The following is a 26,500-nucleotide window of genomic DNA, read 5'->3' as shown; positions in this document are numbered from 1 at the left end:
TTTTTTTATCTGCAGACATACTCCAGCATGCAAATGAATCACATCGTTAAAAAGGAAAACCAGAGGAAATAGTTTTGGGAGTGGATGCCTTTCTGGGGACGCCAAAGACACCAACATTGTTCTTTCAATACTCACCTGTTGATTTACTTCCAAATTAATAGTAGAAAGGAATACTCTTCTTTCAAATAAGTCTTTTGTTCCAAAGGGCTCTGTGTTTGCCATTACTGTCACTCTTTTCTATTTCACACCTTTCATTAGTGCAGTACCGTAATTGCATGACTGAGTGATTGTTTCAAATGCATGGGCTTAAAGGCATTTGAAGTTGCCTTCATGAGACAGTCATTTGAAGGAAGTGCTGTACTGTAAATGTTGGCGGATGGTGTCATTTGGTGCCTCTATTTTCAATTTGGATCTGGTCAATTAGTCACCCACGACTGCATGTACATATTGTCTATACTATGGCTGAATGTTTTCAGAAAAGTGGCAAGAGTTGGAAAAACAAACAAAGAAAACAACTCTCAATATTCTTATTGATACCTAAATGTGAGCGTCCATTCACGGTCGCTGCCTCACGTGCTACAGATTGACATTGCAGCTCCCGGTCGTCATGCTGTAACAGGCTCCTCCTCTCCCCGCTTAATCCCCGACATCCTTTAATACCAGGAGATGTGGACACCGGCCGTGTTGTCTGTCACTTAACAGAGATCCGTGATTGCCGTCGTGCTCGTTGAGGTGAGGAGGTGAGGGCTGAAGTAAAGAGCTTACACTGTCTGCAGAAAACGTAGGAACGAGTCAAACATTTTGTCCGTCCGCTCGGGTCGGTTTTCTAGTACTGCTTTACGTCAACGTGCGGACAGTGTGTCTGTTTCCTTGACTAAATGCGAATGCTTGACTTTTGACGCGACAAAGAGAGGAGTGTTCCACTTCCAACTGACTTTTGTCTGAGTCGCCGGAGGAATGGAGGGGAACCGGTTTAAGGAGTCACTAACTGGGAAATGAAAGAAAGATACACCCGACGGCAAACGATGCCTAGACTCGGATGACTCTTTGATTTCATCTGTCTCTGTCTCAGGAAAGACATGGCCTCCTCTGAAGGTACACTGACACCTGTGGATTTCATCCAGCTGCAGGAATACATGGAATGTAGGTGTACGCGATTCCAGTCTCGTACTATGTTTGTTTTGCTATACATGAATAGAAATGTGGGATTTTTTGGAAACAATAGGTTGCCGGTCGTGCGAATGCATAACTAGTTAAACACCCCGATGAATTATTGATCTGAAACGGTGCCTATTTGATACTTTTCCTCAACATAAGCAGGAGTCGCACGTACGTAGGCGAGCTCTCATTCCAAATCAAAAGATCGTAAAGGTTAGACGGCGGGGCAGAGCAAATGCACACGCATCGTGTCAAACGAATGAAGAACGGTTTGTTTGAACACGTGGAATGTACATAGTATATCTTGATGAAAGTCATTGACTTTTTTTCTTTGTTTGCAGATAGCACTTTGAGGGTGAAAGATGTAATGAAGGAGTTTGAAAGCGGGGGTCGGCTAAGCGAGCACGGCTCCGGCTCCGGCTCCGGAGAGGTCAGTGGTGCAGAAGCGACGGCTTTCTTTTCTCAACAACACATGCTGTTTATTTCCAAGTGGACTCTCCCACGAACGATCGCTCCTTTGGTCAAATTGTCATTTGAAAGTATGGAAAAATGGATTTCTTTCTTGAAAATGCTATCGGAGCTTCCTTGGATAAAAATCAACATGATGGTGTTAATGTCAAACCGACCTCAAATTGAGTATTTCAAAGGATTGAGATGGCATTTTCAAACCTAGCCCGTCGTTTCCGCCGCGTGTGTCCTTCCTTCGGTTAGTACGTGGACAAAGAAGGCTTCGGCCTCTTCCTCAAGACCTACCTAGAGGTGGAGCGGTTCCCCGAAGAGTTCAACCAGCACCTCTTCCGTTACTTCAAAAGCGTCGAGCCGGACGCCTCCGCTAAAGCCCAATCCCAAGCCGAGGGTAAATACCTATGTCGTCACCTTGAGAAGATACGGTAAGTGTGTATTTTTAAGGTCGATTTCTTCTGTCAGGTGGGGTGTTGCTCCGTGACGTGTCCTGTTACTTCTCACTTCTGGAAGAAGGCGAGCCGCGGGAGAAACTGGAATGTCGGTGGCTTTCTAAATGGTATTTGCTGGCCTGCTTATTTCAATGCCCTTCATTTCTCATTTCACGTTTTTAGTCACTTTCAAACTTTACGACAAAGATGGTAACGGGCACCTGGACAGCGCCGTAAGTTTCTCCCGCGCTACGGCGTAAAAAAGCCTTTTCCGCGACTGAATGTATTGCACCTCCGACAGGAAGTGGATCGGATCGTCGCGCAGATGATGCGAGCGGCCGATTACCTCGGCTGGGACGTGGCGGAGCTCAAAACTGTACGAACGCCCTTTTTCTTAGTAGGCTACGTACTGCGCAAATGTATACTTGTATTGGACTTGCAATCACCGAGAGGAAAATCTTTTTGGTGAATTTCATCAAGTTCCAACAGTTGATTTTTTGGGCTGTTTTATCAGAATGGCAGTATAGAGTGTAGCAGTAGCGGGTTTTTTTTTGTTCATTCATAACAATCATCCGACCTTGGTATTTAGAACGAGTGGTTTGAGAGCGACACGATGAGGACAAATGAGTGAGATGAGAAGAGCTATTGTGCCAAAACATCCTTTTTTTTCTTCCGAGCGCACGTAGGTGCTGAAGGACATGATGAAAGCAATCGATATGGACGACAGTGGTACCGTCACGCTGGAGGAATGGCTGAAAGGGGGCATGAACAATGTGCCTTTGCTTGTTCTGCTTGGACTGAAGGTAAAAGGAAAACATTGCACATACCGTACGTACTGTAGCGGACTTTGCTCCTGTCCCTTAACCCTACGCGCTTCTTTTTGTGTTTGCTTCCACACCCAAAGGTGCCGGAAAGGGACGGGCAGCATATTTGGAGACTGAAGAATTTTAACAAGCCGGCTTACTGCTGCGTGTGTGAAAACATGCTGCTCGGCCTGAGGAAGCAGGGACTCTGCTGCGTCCGTAAGAGCGAGCGCAAAGACCATCTTTTGAGTCATTGCGGTTGGGACTGATGACTGATTGTCCAAAAGTTATTGGATTGGTCATGAAGCAGTTTTCAATGTTGGAAAATGGTTTTTATCACATGATCTAAAGCTCGTCTGGTTAGTTTGGGCTCGTTTTGAGTTCCAGTCTCTATCCAATCCATTTGGATAAAGCTGGTACGATGCATGCGGCGAGTAGACTTGTTTTAAAATGAATGCCTCTGCCCCCAGGTTGCAAGTATACTGTCCATAGTCAGTGTTCCAACAAGAACAGCGAACTCTGTGCTCCCACCTTTGTCAAAGCGAAACATAAATTGAGGGTGAGAACAACATTTGACTTTCCTGCTTTGAAATATGACTTTGCTCAAAATAGAAGGCTACTTGAAGTGTTTTTTTTCTTTTGTCTCAGGTGCCGTCTCACGACTGGATCAGATCCGACCGCAGCTCCAAGTGTCAAGTTTGCCAGAAGAAGATTAAAACTTTAGCCGGAAGGCGTTGCGTGTGGTGCCAGCAGATGGTTGGAATCCAGGTTTTGGACCAATCCCTTGACACAGTCAATATTTTGAGCAATTGCTTTGTTTTTCATTGAAGCGCCACGAACAGTGCCTCTACACCGGAATATCCACCTGTGACTGTGGCCCGCTCAAAGATCATATACTCCCTCCGTGGGCCATATACGGTCACCTTGAGGTAGAACGCCATACCGTGCTCTACGTGAAGTCGGTTTACCGTAGTCCAGTTTGTGTTTCCCGAAGGAAGCGGACGGCACCTTGCTGAACGTGGCTCCCGACGGCAACCTCTTACAGGTTATAGAAAACGTGCGATCTGATCTTTCAAACGTGACGACCGTTGAGCAAATCTTTTCCCCCAGGTTGTCCCCATTCCCGACATTCATCCACTGTTGGTTTTTGTAAACCCCAAAAGTGGAGGAAACCAGGGTGAGAGGTAAGCTCTGACGTAAATGGAATGAGATTCGTTAGCAAAAAACTAACAAAACAAAGCATCTGAAATCTAATGATTTGCTCTCCAGAGTTCTCTGTAAGTTTCAGCACCTTCTGAACCCACGTCAAGTGTACAACCTTTCAAACGGAGGTCCCTACCCAGGGTATTGCACTTTTGCCAGTCTATCCATTTTCTCGGCGCTAAGTCGGTTCATTTCAGGCTGCAAATCTTCCGTAATCTTCGAGACTACCGGATCCTGGCGTGCGGAGGAGACGGCACGGCGGGGTGGATCCTGGATGCCATCGGTGCGGCCGCCGCTTTTGCCTTCCCGGAGGATTCCCGGGCGTGAGGATAAATCCTAGCACTGTGTTTTCAGACAAGGCCGACCTCCGGGTGAATCCCCAGGTAGCTATCCTGCCTTTGGGGACCGGCAACGACCTGGCTCGCTGTCTCCGCTGGGGAGGAGGTAATAGCGTCAAATTGAAGGGAATTTAGATTCGGCGAGATGACGCCGTTTCCCCTCGGAAGGATACGACGGCTCCGATCTGACGGAGATTCTGAAGCGGATCGAGGCAAGCCGGGTGATCCGCATGGACCGCTGGAAGATTCGGGTGACGCCGAATGATCCGGATCAAGAAGGGGACCCTGTGCCCTACCATATCATCAACAACTACTTTTCAGTGGGATCAGTGCGTTGACGCGATACTTGGTTTGGTTCTCGTTGTGACAAACGTCAAAAGTTTTTTTTCCTCTCTTCGACTTCAGGATGCGTCTGTTGCTCATCGTTTCCACTCCATGAGAGAGAAATACCCTCGGAAGTTCAACAGCAGGTGAATATGAGTAGTACGGTGTACTTTGGCTTAGTATTGTCCAACTCTCAAAAGAGGGCTGTTCAAATACTGTACTGTAGTCCCTGTGGTGTCCCGCATTATCAAATGGTATCAACAAGTCTACGATAGTTTCTAGTGGCGTAGGACTGCACTAGTTCAAACCGAGAAGAGCAAAATTATTGAAAAAACCTCACTGCTAAAAGTACGCATAACCCTAATAATAAAGGTCATTTCCTGAACTAAGTTCAATTGTACAGAGTTCTGCTATAACAGGGTTGACCAAATGCGGACCTCGAGGCCACCTATCCTGTCGTGTTTTCCATGTCTCTCTCATCCAACACGCCCGAATCAAATGATGATGTCATCAGCAAGCTCTCCAGAAGCCTGATAATGATCCCGATTGTTTGATTCAGGTGTGTTGGAGGAGGGGGACATGGAAAACACCACAGCATAGGTTTGGATTTGGTCAACCCTGGTCTGCCATAAGAAGGGAGCGATTCGAAACGCAGCACCGACTTTGGTCAGAATGAAGCTCCTCGGCAAACAGTACTTCATCATAGATTCTTTGGCACCGAGATGACACAACATACAACTTAAGCCCTTTCAACGTAGTTCGTTGGCACTAAGATGACACCAAAGCAATACTTCTACAGTAGAACATCAGCAAATAATGGAGGACATCTGCAGATAGAGTGTGGTGACTTGAGGCGCCGCCTATCGCATGAATTGCGCCGTATATCGAGCGGTTTTGTTTAAGCCTTGCGTTCTGTTTGAAATCTGCCCACATTTTTGCAAAATTTGATCTTCAATGAATGACTGAATGAAATATTTATTGTCATCATCATTGGTATCATTGACAATCATTGACAATTACAAAATGTGATATGATTTGTCCGAAGGAACCGAAGAAGAAGACAAAGGCAGACGGGAGGAAGCATATGCTTATCAGTTTCCCGACCCCCATACAACTAAAAACGCACACTCAGACATGGTACATACATCAGATGGCCAAAAACTACAATAACTCAATCAACAATCAATAACTCGGCGTCCAGTCAAGCAGCTCGATTAATTTCAGGGCGTACAAGGTTATGGCGTTGTCATGTCCCTGACATTTTAGCATCTGTTAGCTGTGGGAACATTTGTTGTGGCTATGTGTGTGGCAAAAGTGATTATGTGTTATCACAGCTGGTGTGAGTAGCGACTCAAAATGCTTTTCTCTTAAAGGATACATTCCTAAGGTGTACAGTGCCTTGCAAAAGTATTCGGCCCCCTTGAACCTTGCAACCTTTCGCCACATTTCAGGCTTCAAACATAAAGATATAAAATTTGAATTTTTTGTCAAGAATCAACAACAAGTGGGACACAATCGTGAAGTGGAACAAAATTTATTGGATAATTTCAACTTTTTTAACAAATAAAAAACTGAAAAGTGGGGCGTGCAATATTATTTGGCCCCCTTGCGTTAATACTTTGTAGCGCCACCTTTTGCTCCAATTACAGCTGCAAGTCGCTTGGGGTATGTTTCTATCAGTTTTGCACATCGAGAGACTGACATTCTTGCCCATTCTTCCTTGCAAAACAGCTCGAGCTCAGTGAGGTTGGATGGAGAGTGTTTGTGAACAGCAGTCTTCAGCTCTTTCCACAGATTCTCGATTGGATTCAGGTCTGGACTTTGACTTGGCCATTCTAACACCTGGATACGTTTATTTTTGAACCATTCCATTGTAGATTTGGCTTTATGTTTTGGATCATTGTCCTGTTGGAAGATAAATCTCCGTCCCAGTCTCAGGTCTTGTGGAGATACCAACAGGTTTTCTTCCAGAATGTTCCTGTATTTGGCTGCATCCATCTTCCCGTCAATTTTAACCATCTTCCCTGTCCCTGCTGAAGAAAAGCAGGCCCAAACCACCACCATGTTTGACAGTGGGGATGGTGTGTTCAGGGTGATGAGCTGTGTTGCTTTTACGCCAAGCATATTGTTTTGCATTGTGGCCAAAAAGTTCAATTTTGGTTTCATCTGACCAGAGCACCTTCTTCCACATGTTTGGTGTGTCTCCCAGGTGGCTTGTGGCAAACTTTAAATGAGAATTTTTATTGATATCTTTGAGAAATGGCTTTCTTCTTGCCACTCTTCCATAAAGGCCAGATTTGTGCAGTGTACGACTGATTGTTGTCCTATGGACAGACTCTCCCACCTCAGCTGTAGATCTCTGCAGTTCATCCAGAGTGATCATGGGCCTCTTGGCTGCATCTCTGATCAGTTTTCTCCTTGTTTGAGAAGAAAGTTTGGAAGGACGGCCGGGTCTTGGTAGATTTGCAGTGGTCTGATGCTCCTTCCATTTCAATATGATGGCTTGCACAGTGCTCCTTGAGATGTTTAAAGCTTGGGAAATCTTTTTGTATCCAAATCCGGCTTTAAACTTCTCCACAACAGTATCTCGGACCTGCCTGGTGTGTTCCTTGGTTTTCATAATGCTCTCTGCACTTTAAACAGAACCCTGAGACTATCACAGAGCAGGTGCATTTATACGGAGACTTGATTACACACAGGTGGATTCTATTTATCATCATCGGTCATTTAGGACAACATTAGATTATTCAGAGATCCTCACTGAACTTCTGGAGTGAGTTTGCTGCACTGAAAGTAAAGGGGCCGAATAATATTGCACGCCCCACTTTTCAGTTTTTTATTTGTTAAAAAAGTTGAAATTATCCAATAAATGTTGTTTCACTTCACGATTGTGTCCCACTTGTTGTTGATTCTTGACAAAAAAATTAAATTTCATATCTTTATGTTTGAAGCCTGAAATGTGGCGAAAGGTTGCAAGATTCAAGGGGGCCGAATACTTTTGCAAGGCACTGTACATGGTGGCAACAATTGGCGCACACAAAGATCACTGTAACAGTTTCATCAGACATGAATGTATGTACATATTTTATCCTAAGATGAATGTCTCCACAACAAAAAACATGCTTATTATTCGTTTTATACAGTATCTTTTCCATACACTCAGTAAGCTGGACATTTGAATCAGGAGCTCGGTAGACACAGCAGATAATTATGTTTTTACAATTGGGGATAAGGAGCTCAATTGTAATACATTCCAGGAGATTGTCAATCATAATTGCAACACCTCCTATGCCCTTAGATGGCCGATTCGTGTGTGCCATGTTATATCCGTGCAAATGAAAGTCAGAGCCTTTGTTATCTTTAATAGATAATCCTTCATGTGTTCAAAATTCATGTAGAGACCTCTGCCGTTGATCAATTTCAGCTTACCGTCCACATCCACGAGTTGTTATACTGGTCCGCTGTGTAGTATTTACAGTTATCCAGCTATTGTAGAAGTTGTGGTCCAGAAGTGTGGTTTCATCTTTGGTGGAAAATACTACACTTTTGCAGCATATTATTTTTGGATCAAGACTGAACCTTTTTCAAGTTTGGCTAAGCAAAAATCGATGATGTTACTTTTTACATATCCACACTTGAAAAGGGTTCAATTTGGACCCAAACAGGGTTCATGTACAGTAGTCTCCTTCTACAGAATGAAAAACAAGCTTTGGTATTTGGAGTTTGCAACAAGTGAGACCATCAGTTCCTCTTGCAAGAACCTTTCAGAGTGTCTTGCCATTGAGGTGAATTTTCTTCTGGCACTTACAGTATGTGAGCTTTTGAGGGAGCTTCCTACCATCCCAGTTTTTTTTGGTGCATTCCCACAGTGCTGCGGACAACCTCTAAACCTGAGCGCGGCCTTCTCGTGCGTCGCCGTCCTCAACATACCGAGCATGTACGGAGGCTCTAACGTATGGGGCGAGTCGACGGCGCCTGACGGTCCGTCACCCGCGCGGCGCGATGAAGTCATTACTGATCCGGACGTTCTTAAAACAACGGCACAAGGTGTGCGGCGATACGTTTTCCTTTTGGCGTCGAAGACTTTTAAACATGATATGTTGACAGACATGACCGATAAGCGTCTAGAGGTGGTAGGCCTGGAAGGGATGATCGAAATGGGACAGATCTACACTGGACTGAAGAGCGCCGGGCACAGACTGGCACAGGCTTCCCAACTGACAATTAGGTATTATTCTGCTTTTAGCTTGAAGAGAAAATCATTGCTTCAAACTTGCAGCAGTAATTGAAAATGTCCCTCGACGACAGGACATTTAAAGCCCTGCCCATGCAAATTGACGGGGAGCCATGGATGCAACCTCCTTGTACAGTAAGTCTCACGCAGGCTAATGAAAAAGTTTTCAAATTTTGCTGACTGAATCCTGAAGGGACTGGATGGGATTTCATCTGAAATATTTTCCTTCTGTGGCATACATCTTCCCTCTACCAATGCTGATCCTAATGAACCCTAACGTTCCAACCGGAACTGCTCCAAAAAGCCCTTCCTCTCCTCCCCTTCCTCCGAAAGGGTCGACCGCTCTGGGCCGTTTCATCGAGCCTCCGCCCAGTTGCTGATTGGCAAAAACACTTTTCTAACCCACTTAAGACTCACACGGTTCTGGTGCCGCTTTCATGGGCCAAACGCTCAGGGGTGCTTTAAGGACGCAGTTACGCTTTAGGACGGAAAGGGAGGCCGTTGCCGGTAAAAAAAAACAAAAAAAAAACAGACAATCTTCGGCTTTGAGATCCTTTAAAGTTATCGACAGAATTACAGATCGGAGCCATTTAAAAGGATTACAATCGTGAGGATAAGCGCTCTAAAAAATGAATGAATTGAACGCCACAGTCGATGTTGATTTTAAAATGTCACAAGCGTTCAGTAATGGTCTGTGGTTATACAACGGTACCTCCACATACGACCGCTACGACGCACGATCTTTTCGACGTCAAATTTGACTCACCATTTGTTTCTACATCCGGCGACGTGCTCGAAATACGACGAACGATTTTTTTCCCCGCCCGGCGGATTTTCTTGTGAGAGAAATCGATATGGGATCCACGAATGTTAGTGCGGGTGGTGAAAAAAGGTAACGCTTACTATTGAAATGAAGATGGAAATGATAGAAAAACATGAGCGTCCGTGAATCGGCTCGACAATACCGCCGTAGAATGTCTACGATTTGGAGGGTCCTCCTCCGACCTCCGTTCGCCAGTCTTTAGAAGTTAAGGTCACAATTATCATTATTGTAACATTGGCAAAGAAATCGCCAGCTTCGTCAGGTTCTGAATCATTTATTTCAGAACCTGTGCAACAAACTATGCCTACTGTCCGCCGCAGCTGTGGCTGAGAACAGAGCATGAAAAGTGAAAGTCAAAACTCTATTGTACCTCTCTTACTGCGTGCCACATCGGCCACGTTCAGGTACACCACGCAAAACACATCCACCGCATTAGAACCCCATTCGTTACATTATTACAGGTATTGTTATTATTATATCATTTATATATTTGTTTTGCTCTGTGTAATTGCTATTTGTTATAGTACCAGCAGTATTTATGAAGGATTTAGCGTAGGTTTTCGGGCTGTGGAACGAATGAATGGAATTATAATGTATTCTTATGGGAACATCTTGCTCGACATACGACCATTTCCACTTACAAACAAGGTCCTGGAACAAAGTACCGCTGTACCTTAAAACGGCATCAATTGCAAGAGCCAACAGGGGGCGACATTGACTCATTCCCTCCCTCCCTCACTTTAATACTGTCCTGTTCAAATTCAGGGTGAGACTGTCCAGTCTGCCCGCACTCTAGAAATGGAGTCGTTGACATTTCCGCTCAAACAGTTTGTGTCATCTTTCATTCCAGATCCACATAACTCACAAGAACCAAGCTAACATGTTAATGGCTCCTCCGCCAAAGCCGTCCGGCTTCTTCCAGGTCTAGTAGAACGGCTGTTTTTTCCACAGAGGTATTCGGGACAAGGGTACTTCCCGAGTGATGCTGAACTATTGTGTTTGATTGGTCCGTCTGTAAAATGAAATCCTGAACCACTATTCTGGAATGTGTCACTCAAAAGGAATCATTCGGGGCCCATTTTCAATAGAGCAGTGCAGTCTTTTGTTGTTCTTTTAGCACAAGGATAAAAAATGAGTGATCTGTTTTGTTCACTGTATGGTTTCATGGGTATTGTATACAGTTGGGTGCTCACTTTTTAACATGCGCTTGTGTGTATCAAAAAACGGACCGGAAAAATGATCTTATTTGAACATGTTTCAAATGTCTCTGTTTTCTCAACTCATATGAGGATAAGTCATGGAATGAATACCAGTAAGGCCATGGCCCGAAATTTCATTGATCCAGTTTCACTTCTTAAAAAAAAAAAAAAGTATACAGTACATGAGGATTTTCCAATCTCTCAACGCCTATTGAAATGGTGCTTCCTTTTGATGCAGCCTGCCAATTGTAAATACTTATCTATTCTGGCAGAAGTGCAGGAGACGTGCTTTGCAAAATGCATGGGTGGGAAAGGAGCTCACTCTAATCCACAGTTAGTGAGGAAACCGAGCTCGGAGGAGGACTAATCCTGAATAAGTGAGAAGAAGGAAAAGTGGAATGCAACGTGGGCGGGCCGACTTTTTGGAGCCTGTCTTTTTAACACACGCGGTCACTGCTAAAGGAAGTTGGCAAAGCAGCAGTCTCATCTCTACGTCAGTGTCCCTGATCAAGTTAGAGTTAACGTAGTTAGTTACTGGGGCATGCGGATATCAAAATGCGCGGTATGACCAAGGCGTTTGCTGCCGCGACATCAGCGACTGACTGTTCTCTTTTCAATTCACACATGCAGATCATATTTCATTCACGTGCTCCATATCCATATTTGTTTATTAGCCAAAGCCACTGTAAAGAGAAACTAGACGAGAGGGTAACAGGCCGGCCCTCCCCTTAGAGGTTCTAGTGCGCCGGTCGCTTGTGGCTGATAAGTTATGACACAGACGCTTCAATTGTTGCTGACATATAGGCATTTGCAGCTGCGACCGTGCCCTCCGTTATGCCGCCGTTCCAGTGACGACAATACAACGGATCGTTTCGCATCTCTCGAATCGGAAGCGACAGTTACTCCAATGATTTCCCGTCTGGAGTTCCTGGCGGTCGACCGCGTTCAAAGATATGTGACTGTCGACTCGATATTCTGCATTGTGGTGAGACAATTCAATCTCGTTCATTTGTGACCAAAATGAACATGCATTTTCATGTGTTGATGAATACTGGCTGCCATTGACAGCCAGTTCATTCAAATGGAGAGGATGCCTGAATGCGCTCGAGCGCTTCGCTTCCCATGGAACTCACAGCCAATCACCCGGTTTCAATCAATTGGACATCCATCTTTGTCAATGGTTTCAATATGAAATTCAAAAATAATCATTTACACTAGAGGTCATAACCAGAGTGTGTTTCTGTTTTGATTCAATGTCATTTAGGGTTGATCAATATTTGATTCATTTACAAATACATATATCACGGAAAACACTCAAAGTTCTGCTCTGAGACCCCCAATTTGGCCAAATTTCAAAAAGGTCCTACATGCATGTGTGATACATCATTGGAAAGCTTCAAATCTCAGTTTTGGGGGGAAGAAAAATTTGGAACAGGAAGTCTTTTTAAAAAAAGAAATACATTTTTAAACAGCAAAATCCTAACTGTAGGTGAGAGCATGAGAGAGCACAATTAAAGACGCCATGATTTTAACGAGATATTATTACATACTTACCTTGTTTCAATCCAAAAACTCCATGTATCACTGAGTGTCAAGACACAGCTGTGAATGGCCACAGCAAGACTTTTGGGGGATTTTATGGGTGAAACACGCTAATATAACAAGGGTCGCGATGCAAAAAATCGCAGACATCAAGGAGTGGTCGAGATTTTTGTTTTCATATATTTACCCTTTTAAACGTCAAACTATTTTTCTTTGTTTGATTATTTATCATCTAAAATATTGGGGGAAATGCGACAGTAACAAAAAAAAAAAACAAAAAAAATACAATCAAGCGATAGTTATGAGGTATACAGCCTATCTGTTACTTATTTACGGACACCATTTTTTCATTCCTTTTTTTTTTTTTTTTTAAACTAAATATTATACACCAATAAATGATTCTAAGCTAAAAATGACATTTCGAATAAAAAATAATGACTTGGCTTCTTTTTATGAGTTAGGGTTAGAAACAAAACAAAAGCAGTCATGTAGTGTCTGTAAACGGGTAAAACGGACATATTAAAAATAGTTCAGGGGCTTTTTGCGCCATCAATCTGCTATGGCAGCATATAGACATATTGTTTGATCAAACACAACAGTTCTTTTGGCTTAAACTACCGCAGTTTATTTTAAAGAGGGGTGCAAAAGCAGAAACTGCTTTTTCAGCCTTGTCTGTTTTCCCCATATTTATTTTTCAATTATTTTACCTTATATGATTGAACCTTATTTATAAAATAATACTGATAATATAAAGCTGGAGAACATCACATTGTGTTGGCCAAACGTTAATATTGTGGTATGTTCATGACCAGGGCCGGCCCAGCCTACACGCAGACTATGCAGCTGCTTAGGGCCCTTGACCACTAGGGGGCCACCAATCTGGCAATTGTTTAATTTATATTCTATTTTGTTTGCTACAGTTTGCTTTATTCGACTTTTGTGAGTTTTGACACTTGATTACAAGCTTAAAAAAATAAAAGTTCTTCCTTAACTTTTTTCTTTCCTCTTTTAGAAAAAGGTTTGGCGCTATCTACTGTAAGTACTGACAATCATTTGGGGTGAGAAGTTTGAAGTATGCAGTGCAACAAAATCTGATCAATATACAAAATATGGACGTATAGGTTGGATTGCATGTATGGGTTTCACGGTACACTGTGACGAAATGGTGGGCCAAAAATATGGGCCCCTTTGCATTATTTTGCTTAGGGCCCCCAAATGCCCTGGGCCGGCCCTGTTCATGACCCAAAACCTGATTCCATCAGATGTCTTTATAGTTCATTATTACTGTATTATTATTATTATTGTTATTGGGATTTACCAGAAATGAGGCTTGAAGTGCTCCTTAAAGTAAGTAAATAAAGGATTTAAATGATTGACGGTGCAACACTGCATGGAACTCAATTCTATTCCGTTCAAGAAACGTTTTTTGTTTGTTTTTTTAATGTGGAGACTGTGTGACCGGTGGGTTTCGACTCTGCGTTGTATGTGTAGTTTGGAATGACGACGGGAGTCAAGAATGCGGTGTGACTTGCTTTTTATCTGATAACAGTCAGAAAAAGTCAATCCTCCCGTTAAACTCGGCTTTAACAACGTGCCCCTCCCCTTCGACATCCACACAGAAAAGGGGAGAATGAATAAAGTGCACCCAACCTAAAGCAGCAGGTGTCGCGGTAATCACCGACATAGGGGAAACAAACAACATATAAAGAAAAAGTTGCAACTTTGAAGGAGGGTTGACGAAAATAAAATAGAAAATAAGATAACAATCAATTTTGTGTAATTATAAAATAGAAACATACAATATTTGCAAGTTTGATACATACAGGATTCAAAACTCCAAGTCCATGCAGTCCTACGGGGCAGACATACTGTATACAAAGCCGCCGGTCCGGTCGGCTCCTATTTCCTTCATACATCATGAAGGTTTATGTATGAGTTCAAAAGTAGCTGACAACATCAACAAGAAAAATGTACTTCCATTTTGGTAAACACTTGAACGCCTACATTTCTGGTCAAATGATGTGGTAGTTGCAAATTTCCTCTATTTTGGCAGTTGACGTGTCCGTGAATAGTCCCACGTGAGCGGCAAAGCCCGTCGCTATAGTGTATATTTTTAGATGGCGCGGCGCGGCGCGGCGCTGTGCATGGGCGTTTGCGTCAGTGGAATCCCATCAATGCGTCACTCAAACGACGTCAGTGGAAGCCGCGACGTGATTGGCCGAGGACCGGAAATTCGCCCTCCTCTCCTTCCACTCTTTTCGGCGCGGTCCCGCCTCGCGGTCTCCACAGCGTGATAAAACAACGAGCGCACGAAGAGTCGCGCGTGGTTCTCAACTGATGCGTGTCTACGTGTGCGCGCGCACGCGAGCGAGCGAGCGAGCGCGTGTGTCACGGTGAGTGAGTGGGCGTGTGCCGCAGTTCACTACTTTGGAATACAGGAACATCACCGCATTTGGGATATTTGACTCAGACTCAGGTCAGTCGATGTCACTTTCTCTTTGTGTTTTATCAGTATTGGAGAGCAAAAAAACACGACACAAATCGTCAAGTGGTCACGGTGAACCCATTCCAGTTGCTTTCTCTTTTGCACTAAAATCCAGTGATTTTGAGATGATGGACGCAGTAGATGATCGTGCACTACGTAGAGTGCATGCAATATGCCTTTCTCGCCATGCAGTTGCCTTCAATAATAAAAAGACATTTGTATTCCAAAGCGCCTTTCACGACATTCAAGGACTTTTGACAACCAAATATACAATAAAGTAAACAAACGGATTAAAAGCTGGAGGAGATCAAAATAGCAGGAAAGAAATCACAACGCACAATAGCAGGATGAATATGATCATTTAAGCAGATATGTTTCGAGTCTCCCTTAAAAGTAGTTTCAAACCAAATGCAAACTGTAAACCCAGGTCTTAACCTTCCAGCCATTTGCACTCATGTTTTGCTACAACAATATATATATATTACTCATGATTTTTTTCAATTTTACAAATAAATCAAATGATAAAAGAATGTTCATTCAAAACCAAATGAAAATGAAAAAAAACAGAACTACACACTTGGAACACTGTGAAGTTGATCCCCCGTGCACCTCCTTATTTGAACTCATTGCCTGCAATGAAGTGAAATTCATTTCAACTGGGAAGATGTCATTTGCGGTTCTGGATGTCACCGCCCGCCAGCCATATCCCAGTCAAAATGGATCGGCCGTCGAGCGCCGTCAATGGCGGTGTACTGAGCGTTGGACCGGCGCCCACTCAATAAAGGGTTACCAACGTAGAATCGTTCCTCAAACGGACGGACAGGCCTGTGATTTCACACCCCGAGCAGCGGGCTTTGTCGCGCACCGTGGCGCGGTGCCCTTCCTGTAATACAATCTGCAACAAGCCGCTTTAGAGGGTTGCCCTCCGCTCAAGGAGTTCTGATGACCATGACCAGCCGGTAACCCAATATCTGACGGCTACACTTTCTTTCTAAAGCGGGTGGGCTGAGATGCCTTGAAGCCAAGGAGAGGGCATAATAGGAAAAAAGGCATTCAATAGAAGGCGGGTTAGAATTACCGACTATAGTGGTCAAACAATCCGGGATCTGGTTTCTAAAAAAAAAAAATTCCCATAGGAAAGAATCTATTCCAATGCCACGTTTGTTTCAACTGTATCAGCAATTGGGTAAATGTTTCAAGTTTTAAAAAGTCAGTCAATTAATAAATACATAGATTAACACAGTCAATATTATGATTAAAGCAACTCGCCCTAAAAGAAAGAGTTTAACATTTGCTAAAGCAGTCATTATGATTTGACACTAGCGCATGGAAACTGAGGGGGGGGGATCTCTAGCTTCATTTCATGCCTCTAATTTGATATACAAGTAACCACCGTGCTTGAGCAAAAACAAGGTGTGACTCCAACATTTGGCACACAACCACAGCCTCTCCAAAAAAGTTCAAACTGATGACTTGACTTTATTAGGAATAATTCACTCTTCTTGGGTAGCAAGTTGACAGGCCAGTGCAGTTACTTTTTTTTTCGCTCTCCTGAATATGTTTCAAAAAAAAAAAAAGGACGATTTGCAAATTGCACCTCCTGCTTTCACTCAATTCAATTTTATTTGTATAGCCCTATATCACAACAAGGTTGTCTCAAAGGGCTTTGCAGGGGCAATATGATACACAGTCAGAAACAGTAGATGAATTAATAAAGTTCAAGTCCTGGGCATCCCCCATCCTTAGAGCCTCCACGTCAGCAAGGAAAAACTCCATAAACCCTTTAGAAAAAATGAGAAACCTTGGAGAGAACCACAGTCGGGAGAGATCCACCGGACAGGCTATAGATGCACCAGGACTGATGGTCCAGTTTGTAGAGATGCAATGGAATGAAGAAACAAGAGGAGGTTCATCTAGCCAGATGAGATGGGGAGGGGGGGGGATCAACGAGGATGTCCATCCAGCCAGGGGTCATGACAGCCAGGAGGCTGCGGCTGAAAAATAGCCTCTCCCCAGAGGGGAGGGGGGAAAGGGGACACCGGGTTAATCACAAGTGGTGTTGGGGGCTAGACCAATATGAACAAATAGACAAAACTACCAGGAATGTGCTTAAGTAAATCTTGTACAGTAACTTCCAGTCTACTGTTATATTTGTCTAAAGATACACAAAGTGAAAATACCACAGATAACAAAGGAAAAATGATTGTTTTGATACCTACTGGCCATAGCAAAAGTTATGCCTTAGACACTCAGTGGGCACCCACCTACTCACTGGGGATGGGACACGCGAGAGTCATTGTTTGGAAATCTAAGAACTTTCAGTTGCATGTAAAAGTTTGTTTCTTGAAACCTCTTGATGCCAAGATTCAAATGATAGAAAAATATAGAATCTTTTCCTTTGTGTTTTTGCTTTCAGCTAGAGCAGGGGTCTTCAGCCCAAGATGGTGAAAGAGCCATATTGGACCAAAAAAAAAAAATGTCTGGAGCTGCAAAAAATGAAAAGCCTTATATAATCCTAATAATGAAGGCAACACATGCTGTATGTATCAGTATTAGCCTACTATCAAAATGACTAAGTCGGCTAAAAATACATAATGAGCCTTGATGATTTCATGTTCATTTTCCTTGCAGTGCATCCAACGCACCACCGCGACTACTCTGTTGTATGATGCCACCTCAAGTTTCACTTCATGACAATATTAATGAATTGTTTCATTGCTTTTATGAGATGATAGAAATGCAATGAAGAAATCCGATTTTTGATGTCGTTTTTATTTTGAAGTTTGGAAAAACAAAATGGAACGTGCATAGTATGCCCCTTATCTGGGCATGGCATGATTTTCTTTATTATCTCAGTTTTGTTTTTGAAGTCTGCGCAGAAGCATCAAAACAAATGAAAACACATGCCGGCTCAACGTCATTCAAAGGTGATCATAGTTGATTTCCAAAAAGAGGACCCCAATAACAGATATAAATAATCCCTGTTTAGTCTGATATTCAAAGTTTATATGGATCGACAGCGTGCTCGCACCATGTCACACACACACACATACGTGCAGTTTGCCCTGACTCTCGGCCGCGTAAGCAATTTGAAAATATTGCTCAAATGGAGCAGAAAGAAAACCGAGCATTCTCAGGCTTATCCTCAATCCATTATATTTTTTTATGACTGTTGTCAAGCCTGACCCTTCCCTAAAAGCCGTGTTGAGGGCAAGCTAGGTGCGAACGCACAGCTGCGCCGCTACCGGAGCGCTCTCGCTCTTTGCTGACGTAATTGCTGCACGTATTCCAATTCGGGAGACGTACGAAAGTGACCGAGGTGGGATTTCAAACGGTCCCCTTCTATGCGACTTGTCCCGTTCAGACCGTCAAGTTAATGCTTCGCTCGAGTAGGAAAAACACGAAAAAAATCGGATTCGTGCGTTGAGACCTGCGGTATAACCCTAGCCTAAGTTCTTCAGAAGTAATTGAATCGCACCTTTTCTTTCACTCCCAACTGGGTGCTCGGCTGCCGGTTTGTTTACAATAGCCAGCTGCCTGGCATCCCGCCTTGCTGATAGAAACGTGTGTCGCAGGCTATGACGCCAATCTTCGTTGACAGAAATGTTGAAATTTGATATTTATTCTACACATTTTTACAGTATTGGAAAACGTTAAGAATGTTTGTTAATGTTTTTGTCCTCCTACAGAAAGCCACTCAAAACACAAAATATCTTTCCCTCAACCATCTTTGAACGTTCTCCAGGGAGCCACTAGGGCAGCGCTAAAGAGCCACGTACGGCTCTCAAAACACGGCTTGCCGGCCTAGAAAGGTCATTCAAATACATCGTAACATAAGTCATCAAATCTATACTAATGTCTGACGCAAATTAGCGACAACTACGGTTCAAAAAAGAAACAGAAAAGACTCAGGCTGCCCAGATCTGGTATGTGACTCATTTGGTACGGTAGGCAACAAGGGGTCAAAATCTCATTGCTAAGTTTTGGTATTTGGAGCAAACATGTTATTTGGGACACGTGTATGAAAGTGGTAGCCCTTGGCACGAATCGGTTCCCAAAAAACAGCTGACCGACAGCGATCGCTGACACCTGGCCTATCATCTGGGCCTACTCGGATGTTTGCGTGTGTGGCAAATGTGGCAGCGGTTTTCCTTACGTAACTTTTTTTCTTTTTTTGCCTCAGCAATGCCCTGTGTACAAACACAGCACGTATCCCTGAGCCACGACAGCCACTTCAGCTCCGACTCGTTCGGCCCCGACCTCGGCGCCGAACCGGCGATGGACATCGGCGGCGGCCAGAAGGAGCAGCTGTCGACGTCGTTGTTACCCAGCATCAATACCTTAGTGGGGAACGGCTACCTAGGGGAATTCGATGCTTTTTCTTGCAAGATTCCCAGCTCGCCTTCCGCGTCTACTCTTTCGTTCGCTCACGCTTCAGTGGGCGAGAGTTCAGATTGCCAGATGCAGAACCAAGCCTACAGGCTGGATGAGCTCCAAGTGTACGGCTGTTACCCGGGCTCCTTCACGCTGAGCTGCGTCGACGAAACGCTGTCGTCGTGCGGCTCCGACTACTACGGCAGTCCGGGGTACCCCGCCGCCTCCCCTCCGGCGGCCGCCGGCTTTCAGACACTCTGCGCGCCCTTGTGGGACTCCCCTTTCGGCCCCTACAATCCGGCGGAAAAGCCGGCCGCCTTTTTCCCCTTCGGCCCCGCGCCCGAACATCAGCGCTCGCCCGCGCCGCCCCGCCGGGACGCGCGGCTCGGGCAGAACGAGCCTTTCTTCGCGTCCCCTCAGCAGCAAGCGTCTTCGCTCCATTGCCCTCCGGCGGCCGCCGAGCACGGCGGCCGCTTCGCGGAGGGGTCGTCCAAAATCCACAACCCGGCTTTGAGCGAAGGCCGCTGCGCCGTGTGCGGAGACAAAGCGTCCTGCCAGCACTACGGCGTTCGCACCTGTGAAGGCTGCAAAGGTTTTTTCAAAGTGAGTCAAACAAACTGCCAGCTATTGCATTCGGTTGACGTTTAATCAAACACTTACAGAAAGGATTTGATTTGACATTTTGGTACACTTTACGACGCCAAACATTTGCTTTTTCAATCAATATCGTACATCTTTGAAATAGGAGCGACCCAAGTCGTAAAGCAGTTCGGCAGATCGTGAGCAATTCTTCACAAAAAAGACTGGTCACTCTTAGTTTAAGGCTTGTCAAACTAAAAATCAAGCAAAGGGGAACAAACGCGATCGCTCATATTTGGGTCATTGACTCATCCCAGTTCATATCCCCCTTTGTAACCGAGTCGATTCCAAACACTTGAGGTACCAAATATGGTTTCCCGTCCAACAAAGGGCTACTTCTACTATGGTAAATTTAGCCAGAGGCGCTATAAATTGGTTGGCCACCCCACTGGCCACCCAGCTTGCCAGTATATCATTAGATTGTTGTAGCATCAGTTATGCATTTCATCCCAAATGAATGCATTTGTTTTGTTAAATGTAGGGCTGTCAAATTAACGGGCGGTAATTAATTTTCTTTTAAATGAATCACGTGAAAATATTTATCGCAATTAGCGCATTCGCGGTACGACTCATTCACGCATCGCCGCAAACAGCCTACAATGGCGCCGTTTTACTTATATACAGAGATAAGAGGCAGTGTCAAGTGAGTGGAGGAGATACAAGCATTCATTGGGGCCGTGCCTTTAATTCTTTGTCATCTCTCCCACAGCAACTATAAATATTGTGGGAAGCGACGTGGGGAAGAATGACAGGAGTTGGTCTTTTTCTTAACACCCTGTAGTTTACCCAACGCAGAGAAGATATATTTGCAGCCACCACACACAGACATGGTTGTAACACTTCCAGTCATGCATTTGGGCAGAACAGTTAAGTCGCTACAGTATCATTACTGAAAGCTCAAAAAAAACATGGCAATATTTAGGCACAATATACAAACTCACATTTATCCTTTAAGAATTGTCTTTCTATCCGTGGATCCCTTTCACAGAAAGAATGTTAATGCCATCTTGTGGATTTATTGTTATAATAGACAAATACAGTACTTATGTACAGTATGTTGAATGTATATATCCGTCTTGTCTTATCTTTCCATTCCAACAAAAATTTACAGAAAAATATGGCATATTTTAGAGATGGTTTGAATTGCGATTAATTCATTTTTAAGCTGTGATTAACTTGATGAAAAATTTGAATCATTTGACAGCCCTAGTTAGATGTACACCTTATGCCTAATATATACAGTACATAACACAATAAAACAGAATAGTTGTGGAACTCAAAATGTTGACTGGACAGTTATGGACTATGCACATTAAATCATTAGTAACATCAAGTATTACACAATACAGCAAAATATATCAATAGCCGTCGTGTCCTTAAGTCTTTCTGATAGTTTTCCCCTGACCTTTTTACTGCAATAATATAATGAAAACCTGAAATAATGGCTTTTAGTTTTGGCCACCCCAAGATATTAAGTGGCCCCATCTGGCCACCCCTTTTAAAAATTTCTGGAGGCGCCACTGAATTTAGCACAATCTACTTTATTATCATCATTATTATTATTATAATCTACATTATTTACAATCTATCTGTAGTGATACTGTTTGTTTTTTTTCCTCCTTCTGTCTGACAGCGAACAGTGCAGAAAAATGCCAAGTACGTTTGCCTGGCCAATAAAGACTGTCCGGTTGACAAGAGGAGGAGGAACCGTTGCCAGTTCTGCCGTTTCCAGAAATGTCTTACTGTGGGAATGGTCAAAGAAGGTAACGTCAGCCTCACTTTGGCTTTTCACCGATGATGGCCAAACGGCGGTTTGCCATGATAATTTTATGAAACCAAAGCTCGACATGAAAGACACATGTTAGTCGAGATTTACAATGCCAGCTGCAGAAAGAAATGGATATACTGTAGCAGCTGTTTTTTTTTTTTTTTTTAACGGTGCATCACAGCCATGTGAGGGGCACCGGCATGCGTTTTAGCACTGTCATCCTTTCTGTCCCTAGTGGTCCGAACAGACAGTCTGAAAGGTCGCCGGGGTCGCCTGCCGTCCAAACCCAAGACGGTGGCTGAGGCTTCCTCCACTACCCCTAACGTCAACATCATTTCCTCATTAGTACGAGCTCACTTGGACTCCAACCCGACCATTGGCAAACTGGACTACTCCAAGGTACGCCTCGGCAAGATAAGCGCCACTTTTACATACCGCTTTGTCTTGATACATACAGTACAGTGGTATGATAAAGTATTTGGGAATTGCTGCATAAAATCCCCATCAAATGTGATCTGATCTTTGTCAAAATCACACAGATGTTAGAACAGTGTCCGCTTGAACTAAAACCACCAAACATTTATAGGTTTTCATATTTTAATGAGGATAGAATTCGAACAATGACAGAAGGGGCAAAATAAGTAAGTGAACCCTCTGCCTAAGGAGACTTAAAGAGCAATTGAAACCAATTTTTGACCAAACAATTTAAGGCAGGTGTGTGTGTGCCCAATCACTGATGAATGGTTTAAAGCTGTCCTGCCCACTATAAAACAAACGCCTGGTAAGAATTGTCTTGATGAGAAGCATTGTCTGATGTGCATCATAGCTCGGTCAAAAGAGCTGTGTGAAGAGCTGTGATTGTTGATTTGTCTAAAGCTGGGAAAGGATACAAAACCATCTCTAAAAGTCTGGATGTTCATCAATTGACAGTCAGAGAAGTTGTCTACAAATGGAGAGAGTTTGCCACTGCCGTTTCTCTCCCGAGGAGTGGCCGTCCACCAATGATGACGCCAAGAGTTCAGCGCAGAATACTCAGACCCTAGAGTGTCTGCCAAAGACTTAGAGAAATCACTAGCACAGTTGATGTCAAACTAGGGCCAAGAATGGCGTTCATGGGAGGACTCCACGGAGGAAGCCACTGCTGTCTAAAAAAACATTGCTGCTCGTTTAATGTTCGCAAAAAGGCACTTGGACACGCCACAGAAGTTTTGGCAAAATATTTTGTGGGCTGATAAAATCAAAGTGGAATTGTTTGAGAGTAACACACAAAGTCATGTGTGGAGGAAAAATAGAACAGCAGCTCACCAACATCAACACCTCATCCCCACCGTGAAGCATGGTGGAGGGAGCAGCATGATATGGGGCTGTTTTGCTTCCTCAGGGCCTGGACAACTTGCAATCATTAATGGAAGAAGGAATTCAAAAGTTTATCAGGATGTTTTGCAGGAAAACCTGAGGGTGTCTGTCAGACAGTTGAAGCTGGATGCTGCAACAAGACAATGATCCAAAACACAGAAGTAAATCAACTTCTGAATGGTTCCAGAAGAACAAAATACACGTTCTGAAGTGGCTGAGTCAAAGTCCAGACTTGAACCCCATTGAGATGCTTTGGCATGACCTAAAGACAGCAATTCATGCCAGACATGGCAGGAATCGACAGCAGTTTTGTAGAGAAGAATGGGCCAAGTTGAGTCCTGATCGGATCTGCAGCTACAGGAAGCGTCTGCTTGAAGTTATTGCTGCCATGGGGGGGCCAAAAGAATAAATATGATGATTTACTTACTTATTTTCCCCCCTTCAGTCATTAGTTGCATACTATCCTCATTAAAATATGAAAACCTATAAACGTTTGAGTGCTTTTAGTTAGCGCATAGAGTTTTTTCATCTGTGTTTTCGACAAAGATCGATCACATTTGATGGGGATTTTATGCAGAAATGTGAAACATTCTAAAAGGTACAATAGTGAATAGTTCTCGGGATGGGACGGCTTGATCTCCGTGTGCCTGCCGTTGCTCCTCAGTATCAGGAGACGGCGGACAACGTATCAGAGAAGGAGGATGCCGGTGACATCCAGCAGTTCTACGACCTCCTTACCGGATCATTGGAAGTCATTAAAACCTGGGCCGAAACCATCCCGGGATTCTCGGACTTTTGCGCGGAGGACCGGCAGCTTCTTCTGGAGTCGGCTTTTGTCGAGCTCTTCATCCTTCGCCTGGCGTACAGGTGGGCCGCGTTTCAGTCGATTTCCTACGGATGAATGTTTTCATTCCGACGGCCGGCGTCCGCGCAGGTCCAACCCGGAGAAGCGCAAGCTGATCTTCTGTAACGGAGTGGTTCTCCACCGGCTGCAGTGCGTTCGTAGTTTCGGGGACTGGATGGACTCCATCGTGGATTTCTCCCGGAGCCTTCACCGCATGAACTTGGACGTCTCCCAGTTCGCGTGCCTTTCGGCTCTGGTCATCATCACCGGTACGGCTGTGTGGTTTTCGACCGGACCGGACCGGACCGGACGACGATCGGTCGGTCGGTCGGTCGCGTGACCAAATGTTTCTCACCGCGTGGTGTCTTTTGCTCTTAGATCGCCACGGGCTGAAAGAACCTAAACGTATCGAAGACTTCCAAAGCAACCTCATCTCTTCCTTGAAGGAACACGTGAGCGGAAACCGATCGGAAAGCGGCCGAAGCCAGCCCAATTATCTCTCTCGGCTTCTGTGTAAGCTCCCGGAACTGAGGACTCTTTGCACGCAAGGCCTGCAGCGCATCTTCTACCTAAAACTGGAAAACCTTGTACCCCCTCCGCCGATCGTGGATAAAATCTTTATGGATATCTTACCCTTCTGAACACAAAAGGGGGAGGAAAGGAATGCACCTTATGTGACTTTGCCGGTGCTGAAAAGCACTTTACGTACACGTCGCCCGATAACGGGGACCCTACCTAAATCTTGAAACATGCATGCGGAATCTTGAAAGATTGGCACCCCATTCGACCGTCGGAGGCCCAACGCGGCGCCCGCCGAAGAACCACCTCTGTGTGTTATGATGATGATGTCCTCATGTTATATTATGTACAATATGTGTTTGGGTACTACAGCGGAGCTATATTTTTATGTATATTGAGTGTGCATTGGCAAAAGGGCTTTATTGCTGTGCTAATATAAAATGTTGCCATGCTATGCAGCAGAAAGAAACATGTTCAATGAAAACTGCAAACACCCACACATCTCTTAAGTAGTTTTTTTTTTTTTTTTTCACCTGTCCCACTGAGAAGACAACAGTCAACTTTCGCAAAAGGGAAAATGGACTTTGAAAACGGGATGTGGATGGTGATGTTGCTTGCGAAAGGGCCCAAATAATTAACGCCTGTTTTATATAAAAAGTGTGTCTTACAGTAACCATCCTTGTGGCCTTAACCTAAAAAAATGTTACCTTATTGTGCTCCACAAACACAATGATGAATGAGCAGTGAATTATTATTATTATTTTTTTTTGAAAGTGCCTTTGCAAAACTCCTTACCCTTCCGCTAATGTCAATGTCATTCCTTATATCACATACAATTTTCCCTGATTGCTGAATCCAAATTGTGAGTTGAATACAGTACCAACGTGACATAGCGTATCAACCAATGAGAGGTACTTTACAGCAGGGGTCCCCAACGACCGGGCCGCGGACCGGTACCGGTCTGTGGCGCATTTGGTACCGGGCCTTGCAGAAATAATCAATAATTTATTAATGACTGCATTCTGGTCGATTGACTTTGGCCTGTGCCGCTCAACACACCAATATCCCTGTCAACTCTAGATATACAACTACAGGATAGAAGGTTGTCATAGAAATGCATTGATTGGACTGGTAGCTGTACATCTTGTTTTGTATATCTATGTGCGCTCGGCCTCGATAATAACGTATGACATAGGTCGTGGGCCATCACATTTGTTCCCGGAAATAATTAGCCCCCACGCTAGAATGATTGAAAACCAGATGTCTTTGGACAGATTTTTTACGGGGAAAAGGGCACCTGACGAGCCAGAAGATGAGCCTACAACCTCGAAGAAAACAAAATCTACGCTACTTCCCAGTCACTAAAGACCCACGAACTGCGAAGGAGTGAATTCTTGACCCGTATGTGAATAAACCGAGTGATTCGAGCATATCTGTGCAACAGGAATATCAGCTTGTAGAGATCGCAAATCACGGCGACCTTAAACGTACATTTGAGACAACAACTCTACCGAGGTTCTGGATTAAAGTCATTTCGGAAATAGTTTTTTAGCACCGTTGGAGAAGATTGAAAGTCCAACTGAATATAAAAGAGGGCTTTTTTCACTGCCACAAAAGCTTTGGGAGCAAAATTTTATAAGGGTGCAAAATTTGACAGAACACCGGTCCGTAGTGCAAAAAAGGTTGGGGACCCCGGCTTTACAGTGCAGTGGACAATGTCTACAGACTCATTAGTGAACTTCCATTGGAAGCTATTTGATATCATTGGAATGTGAGATTTTTTCACTTCTGGTTCCTCACAACTTGAAAATGAACATTGACCAGTGACATTCATTCTTCTGTTATACTTTTATTTCCCCTGATTTGATTTGAAGTCAAGCACACAAATAACAGCTGTCAAACAGTATGCAACCAGGCTATGAGATACCATACATTTCATTCGTGGAGAACGATGCTTTTCACAATGCATAAGCGGTCCCACGGGGAGTATATTTGATA

At 44.0% G+C, this 26,500-nt stretch overlaps 2 protein-coding genes across 5 annotated transcripts; both read left to right on the top strand.

Annotated features, from left to right (window-relative positions):
• Positions 1-648: 648 nt before the first annotated feature.
• Positions 649-10,774, top strand: dgkab (diacylglycerol kinase, alpha b). Of its 4 annotated transcripts, none has more exons than XM_057845741.1 (24): positions 649-740; positions 1,073-1,143; positions 1,500-1,588; positions 1,870-2,014; positions 2,086-2,160; positions 2,235-2,284; positions 2,353-2,427; positions 2,738-2,854; positions 2,956-3,073; positions 3,325-3,413; positions 3,503-3,610; positions 3,685-3,783; positions 3,849-3,899; positions 3,965-4,038; positions 4,124-4,198; positions 4,255-4,340; positions 4,412-4,501; positions 4,564-4,724; positions 4,801-4,865; positions 8,414-8,504; positions 8,589-8,766; positions 8,827-8,947; positions 9,028-9,088; positions 10,627-10,774. In XM_057845741.1, the coding sequence occupies exons 2-24, from the start codon at positions 1,080-1,082 to the stop codon at positions 10,702-10,704; spliced, it is 2,160 nt and encodes a 719-aa protein (XP_057701724.1). In that variant the 5' UTR covers positions 649-740; positions 1,073-1,079; the 3' UTR covers positions 10,705-10,774. The 4 variants fall into 4 exon arrangements, with proteins under 4 accessions (XP_057701724.1, XP_057701723.1, XP_057701727.1 ...); XM_057845740.1 differs by having other exon boundaries at positions 652-732; XM_057845744.1 differs by having other exon boundaries at positions 669-1,095.
• A 4,131-nt stretch (positions 10,775-14,905) lies between these two features.
• Positions 14,906-26,500, top strand: nr4a1 (nuclear receptor subfamily 4, group A, member 1). Its single transcript, XM_057845745.1, has 7 exons — positions 14,906-14,993; positions 19,186-19,979; positions 21,649-21,778; positions 22,019-22,182; positions 23,804-24,006; positions 24,074-24,252; positions 24,362-26,500. The coding sequence occupies exons 2-7, from the start codon at positions 19,188-19,190 to the stop codon at positions 24,622-24,624; spliced, it is 1,731 nt and encodes a 576-aa protein (XP_057701728.1). The 5' UTR covers positions 14,906-14,993; positions 19,186-19,187; the 3' UTR covers positions 24,625-26,500.

This window comes from Corythoichthys intestinalis, chromosome 9 (genome assembly GCF_030265065.1).
Source record: "Corythoichthys intestinalis isolate RoL2023-P3 chromosome 9, ASM3026506v1, whole genome shotgun sequence".
NCBI lineage: Eukaryota > Metazoa > Chordata > Actinopteri > Syngnathiformes > Syngnathidae > Corythoichthys > Corythoichthys intestinalis.
Note: the sequence above shows the minus strand (reverse complement) of the source record. Positions and strands in the feature narration are given on the sequence as shown.